Here is a 26869-nt window from a genome sequence, read left to right on the forward strand (position 1 = left end):
GGCCTTTAACATTTTTTAAGTGGAGTCAGAGTTTCTCATTTACTTTTAATTCTTTGTGCAGAGGATGCTTACCCCACCGGTGCACCTGGTTCATGCTCCCAGTTTTTAGTGGAGTCAGAGTATCTCATTTACTTTAATTCTTTGTGCAGGGGATGCTTACCCCACCAATTCAACCTGGTCCATGCTCCCAGTTTTTAGTGGAGTCAGAGTTTCTCATTTACTTTTAATTCTTTGTGCAGAGGATGCTTACCCCACCGGTGCACCTGGTCCATGCTCCCAGTTTTTAGTGGAGTCAGAGTTTCTCATTTACTTTTGTTTCTTTGTATGTATTATTTTGGTTATTTAATGTCCGTTGTTGTGTGTGTCTGTTTTCCTTGTCTGATCTTTGTACCAGGATTGCGTTCTTTTGATTTCCGCTAGAATCTTGGTTCCCTAGATTACTCTTTAGAGCTTAATCTAGTTGATAAGCATGTACCAAATTGCTAATTCAATAAAATTAAACATCGCTTCATAGGTATTAAGGAAGAAAACTACAACATAGAGCTGTAACCAAAGGATTATATAAGAGCTTACATTGATACCATTTTTTGTATGTACAGGATATAATCAATTTGTTCTATATTTATGCAAATCATTGTTTGCACTGACTATTACTTGTTTTTTAAAACCTTATGTTGCTAATTCTGTATGTTATTTTTTGCAATATCTGCATTCTGTTACGCCCACAAGATTTCACAATGATTATAAAATACTTAAAGGATTGAAAAGTCAAATTTTTATTTTACCATCCACGTTGTAGATAAATTTGATTAATATTCTTTGGTCATCATAAGTGATAGGGCAAACAGCAGTCTCACTCTTTCTGTATTCCATATGAAAATGCAAAGTTGGAGCCTCAGTGAGTTTATTGTTTTGTTGTTTACATTAAGTAAAACGTGTTAATATTTTTATGATATTCAAATGTCACAAGTTATTAAACTGATTTTCTATGATTCCTTTAGAATATTTGGCTGCTTGACATGGTCAGTAATTCTAGCTATCATCCTTCCACCCTACCAGTGCACCTGGTCCATGCTCCCAGTTTTTAGTGGAGTCTGAGTTGCTCATTTGCTTTTGTTACTTTGTGTGTATGATTTTAGTTACTCTATGTTCTTTGTTGTGTATGTCTGTTTTCCGTGTCTGGTCTTTGACCCTGGATTATGTTCTTTTGATTACCGCAATGACCTTGGTCTCCTTGATTACTCTTCCATGATATCATAAGTTGTTATTGGGGAACATTTTATAGACAATGCCACACAAACACACAACAACTAATCACAATGTCAAATTTTTTTATCACTTACTGGTATCATATACCATGGTGTGATATCACAATTATAACTCCAAACAGGATGTAGATAAAACAACAAAGTTATAGAGAAATATACAGTAACCCTTCTTTAAGACTAAAATGCTAATAGTCTTACTGTCAATCTTAATTTATAAAATTTTTATCAAATATTTATTCACTAACCAATCTATACAACAGATTGATAGTTAACAGTGTAGATTTATACATTTTGTAAAATAAATATTAGTACAGAGAGACTTGTAGCAAATATATCCTCCCATATATTCTCAAACACAGGCCAATGTCTCGATGCTGGACAATGTGTGATCTCTGAGAACTGAGTTAGTTTGATATTGAGTGTAGTTGAATGATTGTTGTGGCTTTGTCTTTTATTAACTGAGAAGTTCAACAAAACATTTTATTGTTGTGTAAACAAAATAATGACTTCTGTATTAGAACATTCGTTTAAATGCAAACCACAATTGAACTTAAATAATTTACACTTGTTGACTTCATATTGACGAAGGTTTGTATATAATTCATCTTGTTAATTTGTTTGGTTTTTCATGTTAGAACTTATTTTATCTACATAATTAAATCATTACAAAAAGAAAATTGGATAAATTTCACAAGTTTTGGCAAACTGAATAGGTCACGGAAGTAATGTTCATATTGAACCCATTTTAAACCCTTCTATCTAATGCTTTGGTCATGTTTTATGACCAAGCAAGTCACATTATCTGAGTGGTCAAAGTGGTACCAAAAGTTAAATTGAGCTGTGATTATTTCAATGAAAATTTTGGTTACCCACTGGATAATTTATTCTAAGAGCTCTTAAATATTTATTTTATTAGTTGCCCAGGAATAACTGATAGAATTATTAATTAGATTAGAGTTATACACCCATATTCATATAGTCCTTATTTTTATTTGAGCAACAAGCACATCCAGCTTTGTACTGACAGCCAAGGCTAAATCTCTTACATGGCTATCTCTCAGATCTTTAACCTGCAAGAAACCTATGTTGTCTTACTATCAGCTTAATAATCCTGACTCAAAGACTGTTCATCCTACCTTCTTCACACTGTACACTTGGCAGAAAAGCATCCACTGCTGAATTTAGATATAACCTTACTAAATATTGAATATAAGACTTTCTTCACATGTGTATAGATGCTTGTACTACCACAACAACTAGTCACTAGAAGTGGGAGCTTCATTATGTAATATATTATGGACTATCATGAAGTGTACTTTGGTTTGTTGTTAAAGGCCAACAAACCAATTTTGACTGCAATGAATTGCAATATTACAAATCATCAATTAATCACAAAATTAAAAGATTCCCTTGTAACAGAGAGATCGAACCCAGTAATTCTTTTTTGAGTGGGATCTAATGTTCTTGGTAAATTTGTGTATCTTATCATTATATGTTTATCAACTTACAACTCACAACCAGTGCTTTATAACATTTCTAAAATCTGTAACCAATCATTTTGTTTATAGATTTTTCAAGATCCAAGTCTTCCAAAATTATGAAGGAACTTTAAAATGATGGAATGTAAATGCAGTTTTAATGTTTAATGTCAGAGAGACCATAATAAATATAAACAGGAGAGTCTAATATGGGTTATGTTATAGATCTATCAGGCTAACAGATATTCATATCTTTATTAGTAGTATAATAAAACTGATATCATACATCATTGTTTTTCTCAGGATATGACAACCTTATATATAACATACTATACAGATCTTCATATGCTAGGTGGGCCCCTGTTATCAATTTGCAAAAAATGAAGTGTATTTTTGTGTGTAAATGCATGCATTGAGATGAGTTTATCAATATCCCCCCCCCTTTGGTGATTCTCTGGATCAACCACTGCCACTGTCATAAAGTCTGTAAGGAACATTACAGGTCATAAAAACTTGTATAGACCAGTAGCTATAGGGGGCTTCAAGTGTTTAAAAATATTAAAACAAGCTTAGAGTTGGTAAAGCACTATTAATGTCTGAAAATTTTGTCAAAATAACACACTACCAAAGCCCTTAAAATATTTGTGACTATGGACCTGGTATATGTATCTTAATCTAAAGAACATTTATATGCCTAAAACTTTTCATGGCACAAGAAGAAAATGAGATTTGTGGTCCACTTTCTCTGTAGGTGTCTATTACTTCAGCATGATCGATACTAGATAGATATGGATATAATGTCTGTTTGTTCTATGGCTGATCCTTTGCCAAGGCCTTTACTGGGTTTATTATGGAACACTTACATAAATGTCTTCTGCTCAAGGTTAGAAATCTTGATCAAATTTGTTTTCATCTTGTTATGGTAATTTCAGTGTGACATCAAACTTTAAATTTCAGTGCATGAATAAAGACAGATTAGATCCTAAATCAAATAACTGCAGTTGCACATGCTGTGACTGGGAAAGGAAAAATATATTCCTCAGATTTATAATCTACTTTCGTCACTTTAGTTGGTATGAAAGTACATGTACCATTAAGGCCAAAAAAAAGTAATATGTCTGTTTCCTGCTTCTCTACATAGTCCTTAGTGTTTGTGCCTATCCTGAATTTGGCTCAAGAACGGTTAAAGTCTAAACTACAGATGTTTCCCCATTAACTAAATGTATGATGTTTTACAAAATAAAATAATTTTCCTACCTACCTACCCTAATTTTTTCTTGCTGGTAGCAGGAAACAAGACTATTAATTTTTTTTTAAATTAGGAACTCGATCTTCAAGTTGTCTGAAGAATCATACAGTCCCTGGAAAATTGTGACAATCATGTCTTTTATTTTTAAGCTTCACAGGAGTAAATTAAGCAACAAAAGTCTTTTTAAAATAATTGGTCATTTTAGCTAATCCTGTCTGTAAAAATTATGTATGATTTATTAAAAGGCTTTCTGCGATGAAATAACTATACATAACCAAAGTGCATCTTACCATCGAAGTATTATACTACCATGATTATACTATGTATGAACCTAATCTTAGCTGTTGAATATTGTAATCCCAGTGTCAGACAGTCCTCTTGGCAACAAAAACTGCAGAACCTGATTTTAGGGTTTTTGGTTAAAATATATTTTTAAAACAAAGAAAAATGGTTGACAACAGTTACAAAAGAAAACTATGGTCTTTTGTAGACTACATTGACTGTAACAGAAAATAAGTTCATCCTTTCCTAATATACCATAGAATTCTGTCATACAGTTCTGTGTAAGCAGGTCAATATTTATTCACTATTGCAAAGAACTCCTTCAATTTCTGTTGTCTTTCTTTGGTGTATCTTAGTTTTTTCTGTATCAGATTTTCTGCATGAAACTCTCATATTTAGATTAAGTTTATAGTTTTATTAGGTTTTCTTCATATCAGATGCTATGACATGCAAACTCCCATGTTTTCTAGCTAGCTGTTATTTTATATCCATCCTAATGTTAGATAAATCTGTTGGCATTTTGAATTCAGATAACTCTTCCTGTAATTCTTCTCCAATACATAATGGCTTCCAAACACATTAGAGACCAAGCTCAGTCAAGCTTCCAGCAGATAAAAGTTTCTTTATGGCATTATGAGGCAATCTCCATTATTCTAATGACCCTTTTGTCACAAAATGGTGTGATTATAGCTTTTGATCCTGTAGCATTTCTTTAAGGTAGTTGTTTTCAAGGACAGGTGAAGATTAATAGGTAATAGATAGGTGATTACAGGTGTGGAAAGGACAAGTGACCATAATGACCTCATAAAAACTTTATGTGTCATTGTCCAGAGACTGTCCCTATGACTATTTAGCAACTACTGCAATAGAAAAATACAATGCAAGCAAAATGGTTTCTCTTTTCCCCCCTTTACACAGTAGAAGTTGGCATCCATTTGCATATGGTGATCAAAATTTTCAAACAAACCCATTTATATATTACTTGTTGCAGGTATTATGTCAAAACATTGAAGGTTTATGGGAAAACAAATGTAAACCATCAATTACAATATAAAGAGTGCAATGTATGGCTTTATTTGAATATAGTACACTACTGGTAGTCTAATTAATATTGAAACTTTCTAATGAGGTGAATGTAGCTGTGACATGAATGGAAGGTCAGCAGGTTGTCCTATAAGGCCTCTGTTATAAGTACTGGTAATAAGAGGACACATTAGTTCAGGGGTCAATAGATGAACCATATAAGGTTGTATACCACTGTAGATTTGTGGTCATCAGGTTTCTAGGTTTCTGAGGTCCACAAAGTGCTGGCCTTATAATAATGAGGTCAACACAGCTTCGTGGTTTAAGCCCATATTTGTTAAGGTTTTTAATGTCCTTTTGTAGCCTTTAGTTTCTTAATAGAAATTAGGGGTCAATTTTCTCTGGCCACACCATTTTGTGATGGTATGAGGCCTTAGTTAGCAAATTCCCCCTTATTTTCTCATACATTTAAGTATTAATATTTGTTGCTATCATGATCATGGCTTATTGCTGGATGTATCTTACTGGTTTGATTTTGTTGTTATTGTTGGCTTGGTTTTGTTTTTTCACATGTTGTTTATATTTTTACATCCAGTTTTGCATTTTACATTTTATCTTATGTATACAATACTGACAGTGAAATTTTGACAAAAAATATATCAGTTGGCCAGTAAGTATAGGCTTCTTAGTCTGGTGACCACATGCTTTGCATAACATGGGTATTTTTAAAAACCAACAACAATTGATTTCAGCTACGATTTCCTGGCTCTGGGATCATCACTCTATCAAATGTTAATAAAGAAATGAAAATAGTGAAATGTGTTGGAAGTTAAAGATAATATTATTGACAACATTATTACATTTGACCCAATAGCCATTAAAATAAATTTCCTGTGATCGTTGATAGAACTGTTATTTTTCTCTCTAAATCAGATTCATCTTGGGCAAATTATTGATTCCATTGAGTACCATAATGGCATAAATAGTGTTGACAATTTAATATAAGTGGCAGGAAAAACAGAACATGTTGAATTTTTTTTTACCCTGTTGGTTTTATTTGATCATGAATTTTAACTTTTCCTATTTCACCAATTCTTAAAGTAATTGAATACAATAAAATTGGTTTTTATACCCAAAGAGATATGTGTGGTTTATTAAAACACCTTAACTGTCTAAACATTTTGTCGCATTTATCTCGACTCCCAAAGGATTGAATTCAAAGATGTAAATGAAGTATACATTGTGGACAAATTTTGTTGCTATCCAATTCGTGTTTTGTGGGACTTCACCATTTTTTGCTTTTTCAAATGATAGAAAAGAAATTTGTCACAAAATTTATCGCTCCAATTGGATGAATTGATTTCAAATGGTGTATGTGGCTTATATAAATGGGGCATACATTGTTTACAAGGGTTTTCCTCAATTGAATGTATGCTGTAGTAGTTGGGCAATACATAGCATGACAATGTGTGCAGCTTCATGTTTTATCAGTTACTGCAAACATTAATTTTTCGTGGTATACTGATTTTCGATTTCTTCACAGTGGACAGATAACCATGAAAAATAATACCCAAGATGTGGATTTGTTAACACTACATATCACTAACCATTTTTTGACACTGCAAAAAATCAATACCCACGAATATGTTCATTTGACAGAATCCGCAAAAATGTAGCAACTGCAAAAAATTTACAATAATCATAACTATGTGTAATTGCTGGTACTAACAATACATAGCTTGATAATTGTAATTCATCGGAAACTCCAATAGTTGGCTTTGTTTTTACCATTTTTGGGCCCCAAAAAAAATGTCAGTTTCTGGCTACCCTACTTACCTTAGTTTTTTGTGCCTACCCGAAATATTTTATTGCCATTTGGCTCAAGCACTTTTAAAGTCTAGATTACTTCCCCATTAACTCAATGTAAAAAGTTTTTGTAAAGTAAAATAATTTCCCTAACTACCTACCCTATTTTTTTCCTGCTGGTAATAAGAAGCAAGACTATTATTTGTTTTGGCTTCATAGGAAATAAAATCTTAACTTGATTATGCTGCAGTTTACAATAAGAAGACTTTATACAATGTATCAAAGATGACCAAAAAAAATATACCCGGTAACCTAATTTTGAAATGGGTTATGGAGACCTATATGATATGTAGATGTTAAAGCTAGATTAAAAAATGAACTAAAAAGGTTGGACTTTAATAAAATGTAAAAATGGGCAAAATGGTTTTAAAAAAATTGAAGAACAGAGGAGTTGAGCTTTACTTTTAAAATTTTAACTGATTATAAGCAGTAAATGATAGGAGTATAAGTGAAAGTTCGTCCTTGAATGAATATGCAAAGCATTATCCATTGTACAATAAGAAGAAATTGTAATGGATATGCAATGTACAATTCATATGGTTGTGTAATGTTTGCCTATAAATAAGGACACCCTACTATAATTGACCAAATTGGCAAGAGAGCAAAAGATTCGTGATAATACTTATCTGTTATATTGACAAATTGTCAAAAGTATGTCTGGGTTAAAATGCTGTTGATAAATACATAAAACGACAACAACCCTCAAAGGCTTCAGAAGTCACAAGATTATTTGAAATGAAATTAACAACACAAAATTCTTCTTTGAGGTCATTTCTTTGAAAAATAAGTACATGAATTACCATTTTTGCTGTCTAAATTTTATGACTGAATTAGTTTTGGGTATAAGTCTGTATTATGTTAATTTCAATAATTAAATGCTGATGGGTATATTACAATTTTTGTATGTCTGTCTGTCTGTTGTTTCACACAATTTTTTTGTAATCTGTTGATAAGTTGATTTTTTAATCAGCATGCAAGTTTCATTATTTGGCTTCTATGCAATCAGTTCTATTTCCTCTTAGTTTAACCAAACCAAATTTTTTGATTTGACAAATTCAAACAGAAAATTTTGCTACTTTTCACTTTCCTTTCAAAATTTGGAAATTTCCATTTTGTTAAAATGTCTCACTTAATAAAAGTGATAAAAAATCAACTCTAGTTCTCTGTATATATGATTGAAAATTCTGGATAAGATTTAATCCTCAAGTATGTCTGATCTTATCTCATAATGAGCTTCCTTGATGTGCATCATAGATATTAATTTTGATAAAGCAATGTTCACACATAATCGACAAATTTTTTTCCTGTTGGGGACATATATCATTTGTTATTACTAGATAATTTTATTGGTGATTTTAACATTCCCCTGTTGGGTGACAATATTACATTGAAATGTGTGAGTTTTGTAGGTAACATCTTAACTAACTATATACAATCCTTGTTAGATCAAGGGATAAATATATGCTTGAGGTGTTGGGATCATCATTTGGAAATTTAAATGTGTTAAGCACATATTGAAGGTGGTTGTATGAGCCTTACTTACAACCATGATTTTAAAATGAGGGATATACTGGTTTTTTACTTGAAAAAAAGTATTTTTATAATAATGCTTTAAAAATGGAGTTTGGCATACAAAATGATAAAGTCTGCAAATTTTTTGGTTTTCTTGTGCTCTAAATGCCGATAATTTCTATCTTAGGGCTACTGAATATTGTCAATTTCCAATGACAATATTACAGTATCATCTGTATACTTTGTCAAGAAACAGAATATCCACCTATGTAACCTTCATGTTGGAACGCAAATAAGGCTGTCACCAGAGTCTTCCAAAGTTTCCTCTCCTGGGACCAATGTTGGACTTGTCCCCATTGCTAGCCTTTCTCTCTTAGGTCCTTTTCTGTGGATCTTCGCCATGTTTCTCTTGGTCTGCCTCAATTTCTCTTCCTTGGTGGTATCAGTCTTATTGCAATCCTTGGGATGGCATCTAGGTGCATCCTGCAGACATGTCTGATTCATTTTCATTTCTTTCTTGTGATGATTTGGGATAGAGGTGTGGTGTCTGCCCTCTTGTATAGTTTAGCATCTGATATGGTTTGTGGCCAAAAGATACTCACAATTCTGTGGAGACATCTAGTCTTAAACACCTCAAGCTGGTTTATGATGGCTGTTGTTGTCTTCCAGTTTTAAATGTTTGAACATCATATCTTAACTACCCTATGGAGCTCTCTGTAATTTTTTCTGCTGTTACTCTGTATTTCTCACACCCCTTGCACATTAAATGATGCATCCTTCAATAAAATAGTTCATTACACATTTAGTTCTTCAAAACTTTTTGAGATATGCAAAATATTTATACCACTTATCAGATTATGGCTAAAGAAATGAATGTTGAAACAAAAAATCATTCTGACATATACACCACAAAATTAAAAAAATACTTAATTTTTAGAATACCTTTTTAGTTTCCTGGTAGCTCAAATCAGTGTCTTTATTTCAAGACATTTCTCATTGTGCTTGAAATCCACAAACTCAATTAGATTTCAAGTTTCATGGTGTCAGGCTATGATCTTGCTGAAACTGTGTCAGGCTATGATCTTGCTGAAACTAATTAACATAACAATTTTTTTTTTTTTTGTGTTATTGCTCAATTTTTTTCCTTCATTTTTTTTCCTTGCAAATTTAGAGTAGCAAAATTAATTGTGTTATTTCTAGCCAATTCATACTTTTCCTATGTCATTTTTCCCCATAAACTATCCACTGTAGTGTCTTCATACATCAATTAGGATAAAAAAAAAAGGGTCAAAACATTAACAATGAACATCGGTCATCTCAGGTTACGACAATGGTTTAATTATTAGTCTCATGTATTAGTAATAGGGTAACTCTGTCATCTCTGACATTTACGGGTTTAGGCTATTAATGACCTACTTTTGATATCATGAATAAGACTTTTGACCTGTTTTGTAGAATGGAAAAAGTCTTGAATGAAATTTTAAGTAGCAGTCTTTATAAAAATCAGACATGAGGTGATTCATGCATGTCAAAAACCCACCAACTTCACTTTTATTTCTTATTCAGAAACAGCTATGGACCTCATAACCAGTCTTAGTTTTTCATGTGGATGTTGCACTTTTGAGATAAAATTTGTATAGATTTTACACGAAATTAGCACTTTACAAGAGTTATCATTCTTGATTTGGTTTGATTTTGGTTGATTTTAGTGGGAGGTTAAACTGTAGTTTTCACAAAAGTACAGATATAAATACAGAAAAGACCATTATCACATAAAAATATAGCATATGTAGACCAAAGAATCATCATTTGTTCCGTGGGGTTTACTACACCACGAATCACCTTACCGTAGGCAGTGTCTGAATTTTGTATGGACCGGTATTTAAACAATGGAGCCTTGAATTTCAAGGTTGCCATCACATTTGTTAAGTGAAATCCAAGTGTAAGCTCCATTGGTTATGTTGCAATGGTTAAGCATCATGGGCATCACATGCTGTTAAAGTGAACTCAATACTAACTGCACCAAAAAAAAGAAAAAAAAATGTCTCTACATTTATTTTAAAAATTCTTGCCTTTTTTGAAAATTTTTACTTTGAACAGAACAGTCATTAAAGTGTTTGGGTATGACCTACAAAGCTACATGTATAACATATCGAAGTGAATTATTACTAATGGAATGAACAATTTTCCATTAATATTTTCATGGCCTTTAAAGATTTGTCTTGTGCTTATGATATTTCACAAATAGTTGATAGATTGAAAATCAAATATTAATGAAATTTCATATGTTTTACCTCACAGATAAGAAAAAACCTACCAATAAAGTTTTTAGAGTATTTTGTTTTATGACTGTCATTTAAAAGGTTGGGTTTGAGTATACCAAACATTTTTACCAGTACTTGAACAGTAATTTGACATGTAGTACACATCATAATTCAACTGACTTGGAGACATCTAAGGACATGAGCATTCCCACAATAAAATCATAAGTAATATCTAGGTAACCATGAAGTGGAAGGTGATTCAGATCAATCACTAAATACATATACTTTCACTTGTTTGTGTTCCAATATATGCATTACGTAACTTCATTTACATTCTATGAGTAATGTCAGGTCATTATTTACTTACTTGGTCTTCAAAGTTAGATGTTTTTTTTTAGGAAATCTCTTTGGTTGCATATTGGAAGTACAACAGTATGAATAAACACTGTCTAGTCTTTTATTTTGTTCTATGTTCACTTATAATTTTCTGCAATGATCCCTAGTCCCTAAGTGAACAAGGGACATTATAATGGTATTCATTTGTCTGAAACCCTTTGTGCCTGCCTCTTCTCAGAAACTGCTTGATAGATTGCATCCTTATTTAAGTAGGACACCAGCTAAGGATCATGCAAAATGTGATTCATGGGTAAAAAACCTACATATTTTTTATATTTGTTTAAAATGTCATAGTAAACAGAAATTAAAATGTGGTTTTTCAAATAACCCTCGCTCTTAGGAGATAAAAATTATATAGAATGCACTGTAGATTCAAAATTAAGGGAGATAACTCTGTAAATGGCACTCAAATACAATAGAATCTACTGGATTTTCAATGTGGATTATCTCCTAAGAGCAGGCAGATTTGAATGAATAATTACACATTTCATAGTATAGATCCGTAAAACAACCTAATTACAAAAATAAAAATATGTAGCAATTGTTAGGGTGTATCACATTTTTCAGATTTTGCATGATTCTTACAAAGACGCCTACTAAAATAGGCTGTATTTGAGATTCTATAAGTTTTGTAGGACTGACAGAGTTTATACAACCTTAAATCTCACCAGGAGTAGGGCCATGTGGATAATATATGTCATGTATATAAGTATAGCTTACAGGTTATGACCAAATCACATTTGCCTTAATTTTTTATTCAACAAAGCTCAAAGGTCACTTATTGAGGGTTTCTCTAGCTAGCTCTTGAGACATTACATTGAGTTAGGCATTAAATTGTCTAGAGGTTAATGGTAAGTATTTCATATTTGTAGAACATCAAACAGGTACACATTTTGTAGAAGACATAACACTGGCCAGTAGCATTACTGGGAAATATTAGAAGTTCATCAGTCTGATTATGTGTGTTTGCCTCTCTTTTAATATCATATGATATGACATATATAATGACCATGTCTGTTTGTCTTGGAGCAGGTGCTTGTTCATCCTGAAATTGACAGTTTTGTCTTCAATGTGGACTGGATGTCATCTTAGTTATACTAGCTTGTTATTGATTCTGTTTCTATGGTAACAAATATTGTATGCTTTCTGCATGCCCATTTCACCATAGGGTGAATTGATCACATGTGAAAGGTGGGTGCATTTGATAGATGTGTACTTACTTGTCATGTTCAGTCTTTTGAATAAATAGTTGCAAGAAAAACAATGTATTTAAAGTAAAAATGGATTGCTATGCATAGCAAATGTCCACTTCTGACAAAATATAAAAGCCCAACAACTTGTGTAAAATGACCTGATTGGCAATATGTTCAGACCTTGTATCTAAACTCAATCCACGGTTACAGAGGAATTGCATCATCAAAGCTGTCTGGTTAGATAATGCAGTTACCATATACTGTTTTACAGTGCATGGGTCTGGTAATCAGGGAACAACAAAACATAGAAATGGCCCTTTGCAAGTTGAGACGACCTGTGTAAGATGATGTCACGCGCGCTCATCTGAACTTGTTCTCTTAACCAGTGTCTTGAAACAAAGGCAAGAGAAAATTTGACTTCACTATATGGTGATATGATGGCACCCTCTTAACACGTTAGAGAAATTCTTGGTCTTTTCACTCATTCAGCTACACTCCACTCGTGAACAAGACTTGAATTTCTCAAACTTGTGAAAGATAACCCAATCTTTAATCTTCATGCAGTCATGTTAGAACCAATTAATGGTTCAAAGCCTAAATTGTTTTCAGATATTATATGGGTTTTATAGTTTAAAGGAAGGGCTTCTAATTCATTTGCAATGGTGGTATTTCTTACCATTGGTAAATGGATATACATGGTACATAGGTTTATTGACAGTATAATATAGGTTTATGTCACACTGACCTTGTGAAAGGAGCTTAAAACCAAAAACACCCTTTAAGCCTTGATAAAACTGGAATTAACCAATTAAAGGGTTACCACCCAATGGCACAGAGGAATGATAATTTATGTATTGGTAAATTGTGATAAAGTGATATGTTTAAGAAAATTTTGCACATAAAAATATTATAATAGGGAATGTGAATAATCATTTAACACTTACAATACTTAATGACAAAATTAAGGCTTATTAGAATCCAATTTGACTTATTTTTATGTTAAAGGCATTGAACTTTCAGTTAATTACTTTCCATAAAAAAAACAAAAAAAAAAACAAAACTTACAACTGTTGTAACAAATGATCCCTGCTAATGTCTTCTTTCACATACTTGTACATGTATTTCAAAAACTACATATTTAATTGCCTATTTAAAAAAATAATTTGTAACAAATGATCCCTACTCATATATTCACATACATGTGCTTTTCAAAACTACTTATATGTTTAAGTTTATAAGAACAATTACAATGACAGACCTTGGGTTTTGAGAAATTGGAAGAGACTGTAACAATCTTGGAGTTTTGAATGTGCTTCAATGTTATTGGCATAAGATTGTATTTTGGTTTTCAAAAAACAAAGAATTTTCAGATTACAGATTGAAATTTTCTGCTTTTTGTGGTAAGTTAATATTCATAGAGTTAGAAGCAGAAAAAATCAATCTGTAATCTGAAAATTCTTTTTAAAGACAACCCAATTGCAGCATTCCAAGGATTTTATACTCCCATTCAACAAGTGGATGGTATATTGGAATCACCTTGTCCGTACGTCCTTCCTTCTGAAATTTCATCACAATTGTCTTGGTTCCAAGTGGATGGATTGATTTCAAATTTAGTGTGGGGCTTCTCATAAATGGTGCATGTGTTTTAAGAAAATTTGGTTGCTCTCCTGTATAAACTTCCTGTACAAGTTGGGGTATGTGTAACAAGACAATGCATGCAACTTCATGTTTGTCACATTTGCTCAATGAAAATACTGTAAACATATTAATTTTAGTGGATTCTTTCAAGTGAACATATCCACGGGTATTAATTTTCATGGTTTTGAAAAAATGATAATCATTATACAGTGTTTAAATCGATTTTACAGGTATTATTATTCATGGTTTTCTGTCCACCTAAAAAAATACAAAAAATTAGAACACCCTGAAAACTAGTATATTTACAGTAGTCATCTACTCTGTATTTTTCAACCATTGGGATTGTCCTTATAATTTAGGACATTGATTGAATAAAACTTGCTTTTGTTTGAATGTCTATAACCCTGCTATTTTTAAGACGTTGGTTAAGATAACTAATTCAGATGAGCATTTGTGACATCATCTTACACAGGTCGTCTCAAATTGCAAAGGGCCATTTCCATGTTTTGTTACACCTAAAACAATGACAAATTTAGGGTAATGATAAAATTACTGAACTTATAAACTCTAAGCAATGGTCAAAAGGAATAGTCTAACAGGAAAGGCTGTATAACAAATGGCATAATCATGGAACCGAAAAGTTGGTAACCATGGCAATGAAAATAAGTGGGTAAATTACACTCTGTTCAATGGCAGACAGGAATTCAAGAATGTTTGTGTATTACATAGCTTGTGTGTTCAGTGGCAGACGGGAATTCAAGAATGTTTATGTATTACATAGCTTGTGTGTTCAATGGCAGACGGGAATTCAAGAATGTTTATGTATTACATAGCTTGTGTATTCAATGGCAGATAGGAATTCAAGAATGTTTATGTATTACATAGCTTGGGCATCCAAATGTTTGCCTAATATGCCTGCACATATCAGTGTTGTCATTCATTGGTTCAAATTAGGGTACTAGGTCCCAGACTTTTTTTTCAAATTTCAAATCAAAGGTCCTCAATAAATTGTCAGTGGAAGAGATTAGAAGTCCAGGAGAATTCAAATACATGTATCCTGGTTTAGAAATTGGAAGTCAAGGACCACCAACCACTGCTAATTTGATACCCTGTGACAGAAGCCTGTTTTTATTCTTTTTATACCGGGTTGAAACAGAGCTTTAATTTATGACCTAAATACATTCTTTCAGGCCTGACTTAAGCCAACATGATGAATTCCCTTAGGATACAAAACTGTATAGTAAATGTCCTGGGAATTAAAATAGTTGTAACAGAATCGTAAGCACAGGATACAGGGGTTCTTTTGATGTCAGAATAAATAAATCTTTGTTTATCTTAACCTATTTAGAAATCTTCAGATAAACTAGAATATCCCCCTTCCGTGACAGCTACAATAGAACGATTAACTAAGTATATGCCAAAATAAATACAAAAAGACCAACCGTCGTGAAATTTACTTGTGTTTTAACATGACAATTAAACATTCTTGGGACTACTTGTTTAAACAATTGGATTTATATAAGCTTTTATAATCTTGCTTTTATTCAGATTAGAAACTTGTAGTAAATTGGTCATATGTGAAATTAGTATAATGATTTAGTCATCAAACTCTTGTGATCTTAACCTTGCCATGAATACCTTACTTTCCTAAGGACCGATTTGTTTTGTAGTTATGTTTGTCACACTTCACATACTGTATATGTGTACATGTGTACATGCATTTCCTGTTACGGGTTCCTAATTTTCACCAACTGTATCATTAGTAACCATATTTGTAAACATAACTTATTTTTTTCCAGTTCTTAAAGTTGGATTTATTTCTAGGCTGTATGCATTGTAATTTTCCTGGGTACTGTATTTCCAGTTAATTTGATTGCAAGGGGAGATAATTCAACTTTTGGAGTCCAAGTCACTCAATGAGCTCACTCTCTGATCAAAATTTTTCTTCCTGTGCAATATATGTATATACATGTAAACTTAGATAACCTGCCTTATCCAGCCTAAGTCCCAGAAATGTTTAGTTTATACAGGTTTCATAGACTTACAATAATTACAGGCATAGCTCTGAGTAGAGAGAGTCCAAAATGAATTTCATGGTAGTTTATTCTGTGGTAAATTAAATACATGACCATTATCAAATACCATTTTCTGAAGATGTACCAGTCCCTTTTGGAATGATAATATTTACTTCAAATATTTCATTGAGAAACTTGTAGAATAAAATTAAACCAAATTATTCAAACATAATATGATATTTTACTAGGTTGGAGCATGTATACAATGGGGACCATTTTAATTGAAAGAGATTTCAAACAGTGGTCTCCTATGTAAAGTCAATATTTGAAATTCCATTTAAAGTTTTGATTGTGGCTATTGAAAAATATATATGTACCTGTCTGTAGATAGTTGATAGCATCTATGCGAAAATTTAATGTCGTAAATGGTCCAGAAAAAGTCATTCAAAAGTCATTCTTGAGTAAGTAATGAACTAATATCTTTGAATGCGATCTATTATGTATAAAATATATAATTTAAAGATTATTTACTTTACTTAGAACAGGTTTTTACCCAAAAGCCCATTGAATTAACGATTTGCATTAAGTATGGCTTTCATACCAATTATTCAGAAATCGGTAGATGACTTTAAGAAGGAAGTAAAATATCAAAGGTTTAAAAAAGGGGGATACCTGTGTTCTAAGCAATGTGAATAACATTTAAAGATCTACAGATGGAGGATAAGTTATGTAATATAAAGGAAGTACACACAGAAACAGAAACGGCATAAAACAACTCAAACATTTTGGTGAACTCAGGTGCCGTGGAAGGGTTAGCAGTTAGTGCTTCTTGTAAGAAACCCTCCTTACAGCTCATTCAAAGTCATTCCAGATGAAAAAGAAGATTTTCTATATAAAGATGTTATCTTGCCAATTATGCTAACGACCTAGTTTTAGTTGTGTGCTTTTGTTTTGAAAGAAAATTTGCCTATGGCTCTGAAATTGTTTTTGATAATGTGGTATAGGAGTAGAAGACAGGAATCCACTTTTCATGTGGTCCATTCTAAATTTCATTGGCAGTCTTTTCTTATTAGAAATTTTTTTTTTAGTTTCTTTGAAATTTGTTTAGGGACTCCATACTTAGCCCCTTCCTTTAGACCAGAAGATAGAAAAGATATATATTGCTGATGTACATGTATACTACAGTAAGGTACATGTAGTTGCTTTTCTTATATTTTATGTTATGACTTATCCAGGTTCACTATTAAGATAGAACTTATAATCTTGTTGTATGTACTTTAGAAACATAGCAGATACAAAGGATAGAAGTTTAAATGGGGTCTGGTTAAGACTTTTTTCTTGTCCAGACAAAGTTGGCATTGGTTTTGATGAATGTGAAAGCTTAATTCTATAAATCATTGAAAAGAATAAATTTTAAATGTAGGAACAGCTAGGTATAAACCATTTATTTCTCCTGGTTCAGGTTTTATCATTAAGATACTTGTTATATGTTAGTGGTGATTAAAATAATCTCCTTTCTAAAGAATGGAGTTTAATTAAACAATTTCTTGCGTATATAAGGCTAAGAGAAAATATTTACAGTTGTTTAAAGGTTTCATTGAATTAAAGTCTGGTTTTGCCTGATTTCCAATAAGTTTATATAAAAGAGTATGAAATGATTGCATTGTATGTGTTGAAGTTAGATTTGTTGAATTAAGTATGGTCTGTCCGTTTTGTCAAACTGGCCTGTTCTTGGTGAAACTTTTTCGCTAAGTTTAATTGAAAATTTTTAACAGATACTTACTTATGAAATTCTCAGTAATTAAAGCTTAGAATGATAAATAACGAGTTAAATGTAAATTTGAAACAAGTTCATTATATGACATGGTTGATTTGTACATTGGTTTTGGGTGGTCTATGAAAAGTTCAATACGATACATGGTCCTTTAATGAAAAGTTTGCTCTATTGAAGTAATGGATGTTTTGTTAGGAATGGCATTGTGCCCATTGTCAATTACAAAAATGACACAATGACTTTATATTAATTCATCAAAATTTAATTGCTATGTAATTGTATTTAGTTCCACTATTTTTGATCAATTAAAAATCCTGAACTCTCACTACATGGGTGTCAATATCAATTATTTAGATGATAATTTATCGTTATGATTGAGATGAACTGATACTGTTGACAATAATCACTTGTAAAAAATTGTTTATATTGCTCAAGGCTCATAAATTTTGTGTATCTATATAATGAATCAAGATCTGAACATTGGATAGATATAATCAGATGTAATTATGTTTTTTTCATTCATTAATATTACTTAATTATTATTTGTGAGTATTTAAATACCATGAAACTAGTAGATATATATCAAAATAAATGATAATGGTCAAGCCCATAGTTAGTTTTTAATATGTAATACTGATTTATGCCCCTTTGATGGGTAAATGTTTCATAAAGGGAGATAACTCTATTTCTCCTACCGATATTGGTTTGTTGTATGTTCACCATTGTTTTCTTTTTATGAACATTATTAACCTTCACAAAACTCTGGAGCTGCTTTGATACATTTATTACAATAATTTTGCTCAAATCCTTATAGAGTGATTTGTGTTTTATTTAGATAGATAAATGGTTAGTGGCAATGAAATCTTGGATGGAATTGATTTTGATGAATTGGTTTAAGGGGACCCCTTTTATCTGGGTATATTGAATAAAGTTTTTTTGAAAGAGTGCAAATGTACGCAGGAAAAATTATTGCATGTGTTTTTCATATGTTTTGAAAACACCTGAAAAATATATGTTTCTCATCTATTTTTCTTTTTTTTAGGACCCCATGAAAAACATATATTTAGGACTGACAAATTATTTCATAAGAAAAGAGATCATTAAAAGTAATTAATTAATTATGTGTCTTCCATAGGACTTAGTGAATGTAAAATGTATGGTTTTCATATAATTAAAGAAAACAATTTCTTCCATGTGATTTTATAGACACAAAAATACATATTTCTATATCAGTCCTTAGCATATGTAAACATGTTTTAAAACATATGGAAACATGTGTTTGGATTTTTCCCATGTAATGAATGGGGAATTGTGAGTGTGCTTACCAGGGATCCAAATGGATTGATTTACAGTATTTGCATTCAAGTATACTCATTTTCTTAAGTTATATCTAGTTTTTGGCCTGGAAATGGAAAGACCAGGAAAAAAATATTGTTCATTTTCATAGATTTGGACAAATGAACATACTCACAAACAATTGTTTTTTACGTTAAGATTCAATTTGCCCGAATTTCACATGAACTCTGTCACAAAGATGGTTTGCGCAATTCAGGTGAAAGTCAGGTGAAATTTGTGTGAAAATTATCTGAAATTATTTCGCCTGTGTATGTTATCAGAAGATGGCCTCAAAATCAATTAATTGTTGTTCAATAAATAATTTTGTCCATCCCATATATATCCATGACAGATCAAGTCTGACCGTCAATAACTTGGTCATTTTGTGATCTGATAAGTGGTATTTCATTGCAGCCAACATTACATTTTGAAACAAATTGCTCCAGGAAAGCACCTGATGATGTCTTAACACAAGTATCTAAGACTAATGATAATTTCTAGTTGCACCATCCTTAACATTGTAAACACTTATTAACCCAGCTATGACTAATGATTATGTGAGGGATTTTGTCTACATTTCAAATTTGTAAATGTCTTATGTCTGTCATCTGTTAAGTTAGTGCTTGAAAGTTTTGTTGTTTGACCTTTTTCATTTATGGGAATAGGTTCCAGACCTCCATTTGAATGCATCAGGAGTAAAGAAGAGGTAGTTTTTGGGAAACAAGAAATAGGGAGAACCAGGATTAAAGTTGATTTTTTTATCTGTTACTCTTTCAGGGATATAAAGAGGTGGCAGTGGGATCATCCATTGTCCATCTCTTAGTTAAAAGTTAAATCTAATTACAATATCATCTAATTAAATCAAAGTACTCATGCACTGAATCAATTTATATTGATCATTTGAATTTTTACACCTCAAATAAGTGTCAAATTACAAAAATATGGTATAAAAGCAGAGAAAGTAAAAGGAAAGTATGGTGATAAAATTTAAACGTATCTAAACACAAGCTTATCATTGTAAATGATTAATATTTAAAGATAACTCCAATTCATCAACAAAATTTGGGGAGTGTAAAAAATACAAATAATCCAATCAGACTGAAATTCGAATTTTATCTGTATTTCATGATTCTAAATGTTATCATCTATTTAGATAGACAAATGGAATGACCTCTTTCATTTATTTTTAAATTCACCATTTAGACTACCAAGAACATTTAATAAACACACAACAAAATTTGTGATGCATTGTAGCATGCAGTGCACCAGTTTGCAAAAAATTCAGGTTCGATGTTTGTTGACATAAAACACCTATTTGAATTAACACAAAAAATCCAACATACTGCATAATTGAACTACAAACTACTATTTGGCCTTTCCCAATTTCTAAATTTTCAAGTCGAAATTCAATTTAATGATCTCCAGGTCGAAACTGTCTGTCAAATCATTCAAACTTTAGCTACAATAATTGAAATAAAGCATGCCCTTAGATACATGTCTCTCTCAACTAGCTGCAATTTTATGCTGATAAGCTATATATCTCAAGTCCTACCTGTTATCACATAGACATCTGTATGTCCTGTGTGCCATGTAAAAATGCTTAATTTCTGGGCACCTAGTTCAAGAGACATGAACACTGATATAAATGCCAAAGTCTAGGAATAAAATTTCAACAGTTATATCTGGTGCAGGAAACACTCGCTATGCACTTTTAAGGTGAATATTAGCCTGGAACAGAGAATGTAGTCCCTGCCTGGAACCTCTTTCTTTATATAAGTTCCTTGATTGGAACAACTTCCTACCTTTTTGTAAATATATGGATCCACCAGTCTCTGCATGAAATATCTGAAGACAGATCTTCCAATTGGCACTCAGCATTGCTCTTTTTCATTTCTATGAATGATGACTATTTATAATCTCAAAGGGTTTTCATTTCTAGCTAAACATCAAATGGTTTATTATGCGTCTAAGAATATTGCATTTGTAGGAAATTTTAATATATTGTCATTAATATAATGAACAATTGGATTATTCGAGTAAATGCATAGAAATAAACAGGTACTGGTGAGGTTAGAGGTCAACTATTTTTAATTGGATCGTTTATATATTCATCATATTTAGTTTGCAGTAAAAGTTGTTTATTGGGTTTGTTTATGGCGTAAATAGCATAGAATTAAATATGATATGTTAGAAATACTGTTAAAGTAGACCTAACTATCTGCATTTGAAACTTAATGGGATATGCCATTGGGACTATTTTCCTGTGGTAGTGTAAGATAATTTCAGATGCTAACATGCTTTGCAAATCTGAAGGCTCTGGTGAGTGCTATATCAATTCTGATCTTTGATATTAATTGATAAAAATGTCTTTTTACTTAACAACTATTTCTACATTGTAAATAGATTAACACAAACAGAATACTCTATATAGTGAAGCTTAGATTGGTTAATTTAATGCAAATTGGTTTTCAGTGTTGTATATATGAAAAATCATTTGCTACATCTGCTTCCTATATATTTTTGATGTCACCTTCTCCAAATAAAATACTAAGAGGAGTGTCTGATTGTTTATCTATAAATAACTGAAACCCCCATAAGGTTTTACTGGTACTTATTTTTAGAGGGAGGAAGTGAATATCTGGAAATATTATGTACAAGTCTTGAATACCTTGAAACTGAACATGCTGAATGCCAGCTTTTTATACCCCTTCTCAGAAGAAGGGGTTATACTGTTTTACCTTTGTCTGTGTATCGGTCTGTAACAATTTTTTTGGTCATACTTTTCTCAGCAACTACTCATTATAGCAGGTTATAATTTTTGGAAAAATTTGACAACAACTTCTTGTTGACTGAGGCCTTTGTTTATTTTCCTTATATCATGATTGAAAGCAGGGGGTATCACTGAATGAGCCATTGTTCACAGCTTCCTTGTTCATTATGTTTGGATTAAGTTGACTTTATAAAAGGATATACCCATATTCACCTTACATGACCTGAAATTTCTAAATTGCCCTCCAAAAGGTGAAAGGTCTTGTATTTCACAAAAAAGATAACTTACAGTCTTCCATCAATATTCATTTCTCCTTTCTTGACCTATTATTATGGTATTAAGTATAACTTTAAAGTGGAGTAAAAAGTTACCGCAACTTGATGCTGTTGAAATACTTAAATTTTTTTGTGCTAAGATATTTTTTAAATTACTTAGATTTTCTTTAAATTCTTAAAACCTGTATGGCTTACAAAAAAAAAATTAGGTCAAAATTGTTCTGAAAAGTTTATGCCACATGACTAAATTTTCAGTGAAGTTCTTTGTCATTAGCCTGTAGAAATTGTCAGTTCTCTGTTACACTTTACCTAGAAAATTCATATTATAATTACTTATAACAAATTATGAAGATAAAACCACAAAATCCATACATAGTAGTTCCCAGTTTGTTAATAAGAGTCTTGTTTTTTAAAAGGGACTTACTTTAGTTTGGTGTGGATTCAGGGAGGAGCAAACCTGGTGGGCACCACTACCCACCTAATATTGGGAAAAATGTTTTTTTTTCACAAATTCTACCTCCTAGAATTATTTGTCTCACCTTTCTTAGTAATTCTATTTACGGCCCCTAACCAGAGAATCCTGTTTCCCCCCTGTTTGTAAAGCTGAACATTGTTTCAGATATTTAAGAAACCCAACATTAAAAAAATCAGTAATTTGTAACTTGAGGATCTTGTTCTTCGTAGTGAATAAATCTTAGTAAGTTATTCTGTATGATTAAAAAAAAAGCTATAAAAAGACAAATTGCTATAAAAATCAGATACTGATGAAGATTGTAATATGAAGATCTTTATCCATCTGTCTCCTGGTATCTATGATTACAACACTCCCTCTCTGACTTATAAGATATTCTGGCTTCTCTATCATAATCTGATTGTAAGACATCAGTGTTTCACATCAGTGAGGGTGTTTTTTTCTCTTGATTTGGATGAACTATATATATAACTAGCACTAGGATTTGATGCTTTGTTGACCTCTTATGGGGATATTTTAAGTATTTCATAGATCTGACCTCTTAATCAATATTTTTTGCCTGTCTTAAGTGAACGAAGCATAGTTATGAAGTGTAATTAGTTAAAGAGTGTTGAGTATTAGTAGCTCTTCTACGCTATGGGATTGGAGCCAACGTTGGATTTAGAATGTGCACTTCCTCCCACAAGAGTAGATTATTGAGTACCTTACTCTTTATCCTATTTGAAAGAAGGATTAGTCGTTTCATTAGTTCTTTGGATTTTATTTAACTATGTACCTTTTTGCTATTCTGAACGGATCTGTTCTTTCCTGTAAAAATTCTTTTTTTTTAAATGGATTGATTACCGGTATTTCTTCAAGTTAATTATTTGTGTTGCATGTTGAGTATCTTTGAAACTGAACCCAAGTGTTCTTGCCACAGTATATGTTTGCTCTGAAAAAATTATAGAATTATATTAACTTTATTGGTCTTTAGATTGATTTTGATGATCTAATGACCTTTCAACTTTGATTCTTCAGTTACAATTATTTGATCTATGCCTACGTACAACCTATGTGATAGAATTCTCTGTTGTAAGCTCCTACTTACTTGACCAAATGATATTTAAGTAATTGATTATAATAGGAATTAGCTATCTTGGTTGCTTCTAAGGATGTAGCAATACTAATGAACTGATTTGAGAAGAATCAGAATTCAGTGCTCCTTGGAGAAGTCAGTGTTGTCTTTTCAAAAGTATTATGTCAATAAGTACTTTTTAATTGTTGTTCTACGTGAAATTAAGCAGAGTCTTCTAATTTTTACACCACTTTTGAATAAATCGAATGCTATACTCATAGCTAAATGCAATGTTAATTCTTTGTTATTGTCCAAGTGCTTTGTAAATGACTTGATTTCTGCTATTGAGCTCTTCGACAATTGGATAAATAGCCATTAATTGTTCCTATGCAGGAAATAATATTCTTGAGATTTCCTAAAATCTAAAGTGGATTATCTTAAAGGCTACAATTGTGTTGATCAATTCTTTGTATTAGGAGAAGTAGTTTGTTTTAGTACATTAGTGGCTGCAGACATCTTGTGCCACATGTGACAATACCATGCAAAATATAAAACTTTTGATTGCTTGAGCTATAGTAAAGTATAGAGAAGTCCACATGATTGAACAGTGGATAATACTTATATATCATGGGGAATACTAATTCTCGGCAGTCTCACAGTTTGAGCTGTATTGGAAGAGACCGAAGGAAAGCTCACCCTAAAGAAGCTGATAGGTCTGTAAAAGTATTAATTTTTTTAAGGGGGTTTGTTTATATTTTAAGTTTGGTGTGTATTTGTTTTGCATGCAGTCAATTTTTAATTTAGTTTAAAATACAAATTAAGCTGACGAAGTGATTTATCATTTATTGGGATCAAGTGAAGTTTTTTTTTTAAGGCAACCTGAAGTATTATAGTTTTAGATACTCAACTGCAGAAAGAAAGAAGAAAAAAATACAAATCCTATCATATTCCTAAAGAAGGATGACTTTTATCTAGATATACCCCTTTGGCTTTTCATTAGTTCTCATGTTCATATTACATGCTTGCTTTAAAAATTAAAGAATTTTTCAATAAATAAAATGAATAAAAGTACTTCAATCTTGATATGCCCATGACATCTCCTCTCTTTATAAGTCTGGAACCTCAGGTTTTGTGTGCCAAATTACTGCCCATGCTCATTTTAAGTGTGGAAGATTTAATCCTTTGTCAAGTCCTACTATTAAGTCCAGGTTCATTGAGCCAGAACTTTTTTAAGGGGATGGAGGGGTTCCCTTTTGAAGAAATTTTCATGACTTTAATTGTGCTTCACCAATTTAAAGCTTTTTTAACAGTTTTTAATGCTTTTTTTGCTTTCAATGGTGGTGGGGGGTCATAGTAATTCCCCTCCCCTGAACCCCCCCTGCCTTCAGGTAATCACAGGTACCACTGATATAAGTGTGTTGTACATGTACTAAGAAGTTTGGTGGATGGAGAACGGAGTCGAAATAATGAAGCTGAGTGTTTTAATGTATACCTATTATTTGTTACTCATGTGAGAGGAGGGTTGAGGCCCTATTTGTCAAGAAAGTGATTTTAAATTGAAGAAAATTCTTATGATATCTAATTTCCATCTATAATGGGTTTCCAATGCAACTAAATCTGCTTAAAAAGCTCCTGGCAATGGCATTTCTGTGAGATTACTATTCTCGTCATTTCGTTTATAAGTCACATTAGTAGCATCTATTTAATGACTTCAGATTGAAATGATTAAATTTGAAGGCATTTACCATACTGATTACAAAACAAATTCACTTGATCATGCTTTTAAATGCAGGTGCTTGTGGATGCATGCCAATTGATATTTTCTGAGTGAAGTATTATGGGTAATAGCCTGTTTTATATTAACAAATTAAACTGATTTGAATGACTTATCTACAATAAATTGACAAAAAATTCTCACTGAACATGTGATTTTGATTAATTAGCCATACTTCTTAATCTAAAATTCCTAATGCTAACTGATTATGTTGGTGCAATTTAGATTCAGTTCAAACCTGTGAAATAAATACTCAATTTGAACTTGGTAATATTCCATTTTGATGGAATCAACTGCACTCTTTTTAATAAAACTAATTGCATTCAATATAGACATCCTGATACATATTATAAAATCACAGACAACCCCCTTTTTGCAAAATGTGTGTACAAGAACAAATCACAATGCATTCTAATTGAAATTGAAAATTTAATTTGGATCAAGCTACAACATCATTTAACACTGTCTGAGTGTTTTCTATACTGAATTTTGTATGACTGCATTTCTAATTTTGTTACTTTATCAAGACCAATTATGAGCAGGGGATTCTCACTAGTTCAGGAAGGAAACTTAAAGATAAAATTACTTTTGTATGGCTTTGGAGATACGAAGCTAAACTTAACTTTAGTATGTCTTCTGATATTGATGCTGTAAACTTACTCGAGTATGGCTTTTAGTCTGATGCATCTAAGTAATTGAAACAGCATGAAATTTTAGGACCCTAGTCACATGACTGTCTAGACCAATCACATTCAACCTTGTATGATATTGCAAACTTTACCTACTGGTATTGACCATAATCTTAGGTTGTATAGCTTTCTGGTGCTAATATTTGGATTGTAAAACTCTAATATCTGAAACAGTTTTGTGCAACACAGCTGTATCTTTTGTACAGATTACTTTATTTTTTTTAGTGGAGTCTGAGTTGCTCATTTACTTTTGTTACTTTGTATGTATGATTTTAGTTACTTTATGTTCTTTGTTGTGTATGTCTGTTTTCCATGTCTGGTCTTTGTCCCTGGATTACATTCTTTTGATTACCGCTATAACTTTGGTTCCCTTGATTACTCTTTTAAAACTATATATATTATTACACTGGAACCTGTGTTATATGAACCCAGAATAAATAGGAAACCTGTCTAATCCTGACATATTCTGAGATTCCTTTTTGTTATTTTTATTACATTTTTTAAGTTGCTAATATTGTTAACAACTTCTTGCACTCACAATT

General features: G+C 31.8%; 1 protein-coding gene across 10 annotated transcripts in view; it reads left to right on the forward strand.

Annotated features, from left to right (window-relative positions):
- The window catches only part of LOC148604806 (uncharacterized), a 98401-nt gene that overhangs the window by 9457 nt on the left and 62075 nt on the right, over positions 1-26869 (forward strand). Inside the window, exon 1 of one of the 10 annotated variants that reach the window (XM_088550539.1) lies at positions 24347-24577. The exons of the other annotated variants lie outside the window; for them this stretch is intronic. Coding sequence (XP_088406665.1) covers positions 24492-24577 — 86 coding nt within the window. The 5' untranslated portion in view covers positions 24347-24491. Of the gene's footprint in view, positions 1-24346; positions 24578-26869 lie in introns of those variants that run through there. 10 annotated transcript variants of the gene reach the window in all.

The sequence above is a fragment of the Perna viridis genome, chromosome 10 (assembly GCF_037379345.1).
Source record: "Perna viridis isolate PV_CMFRI_1.1 ecotype Kerala chromosome 10, ASM3737934v1, whole genome shotgun sequence".
Taxonomy (NCBI): Eukaryota; Metazoa; Mollusca; class Bivalvia; order Mytilida; family Mytilidae; genus Perna; species Perna viridis.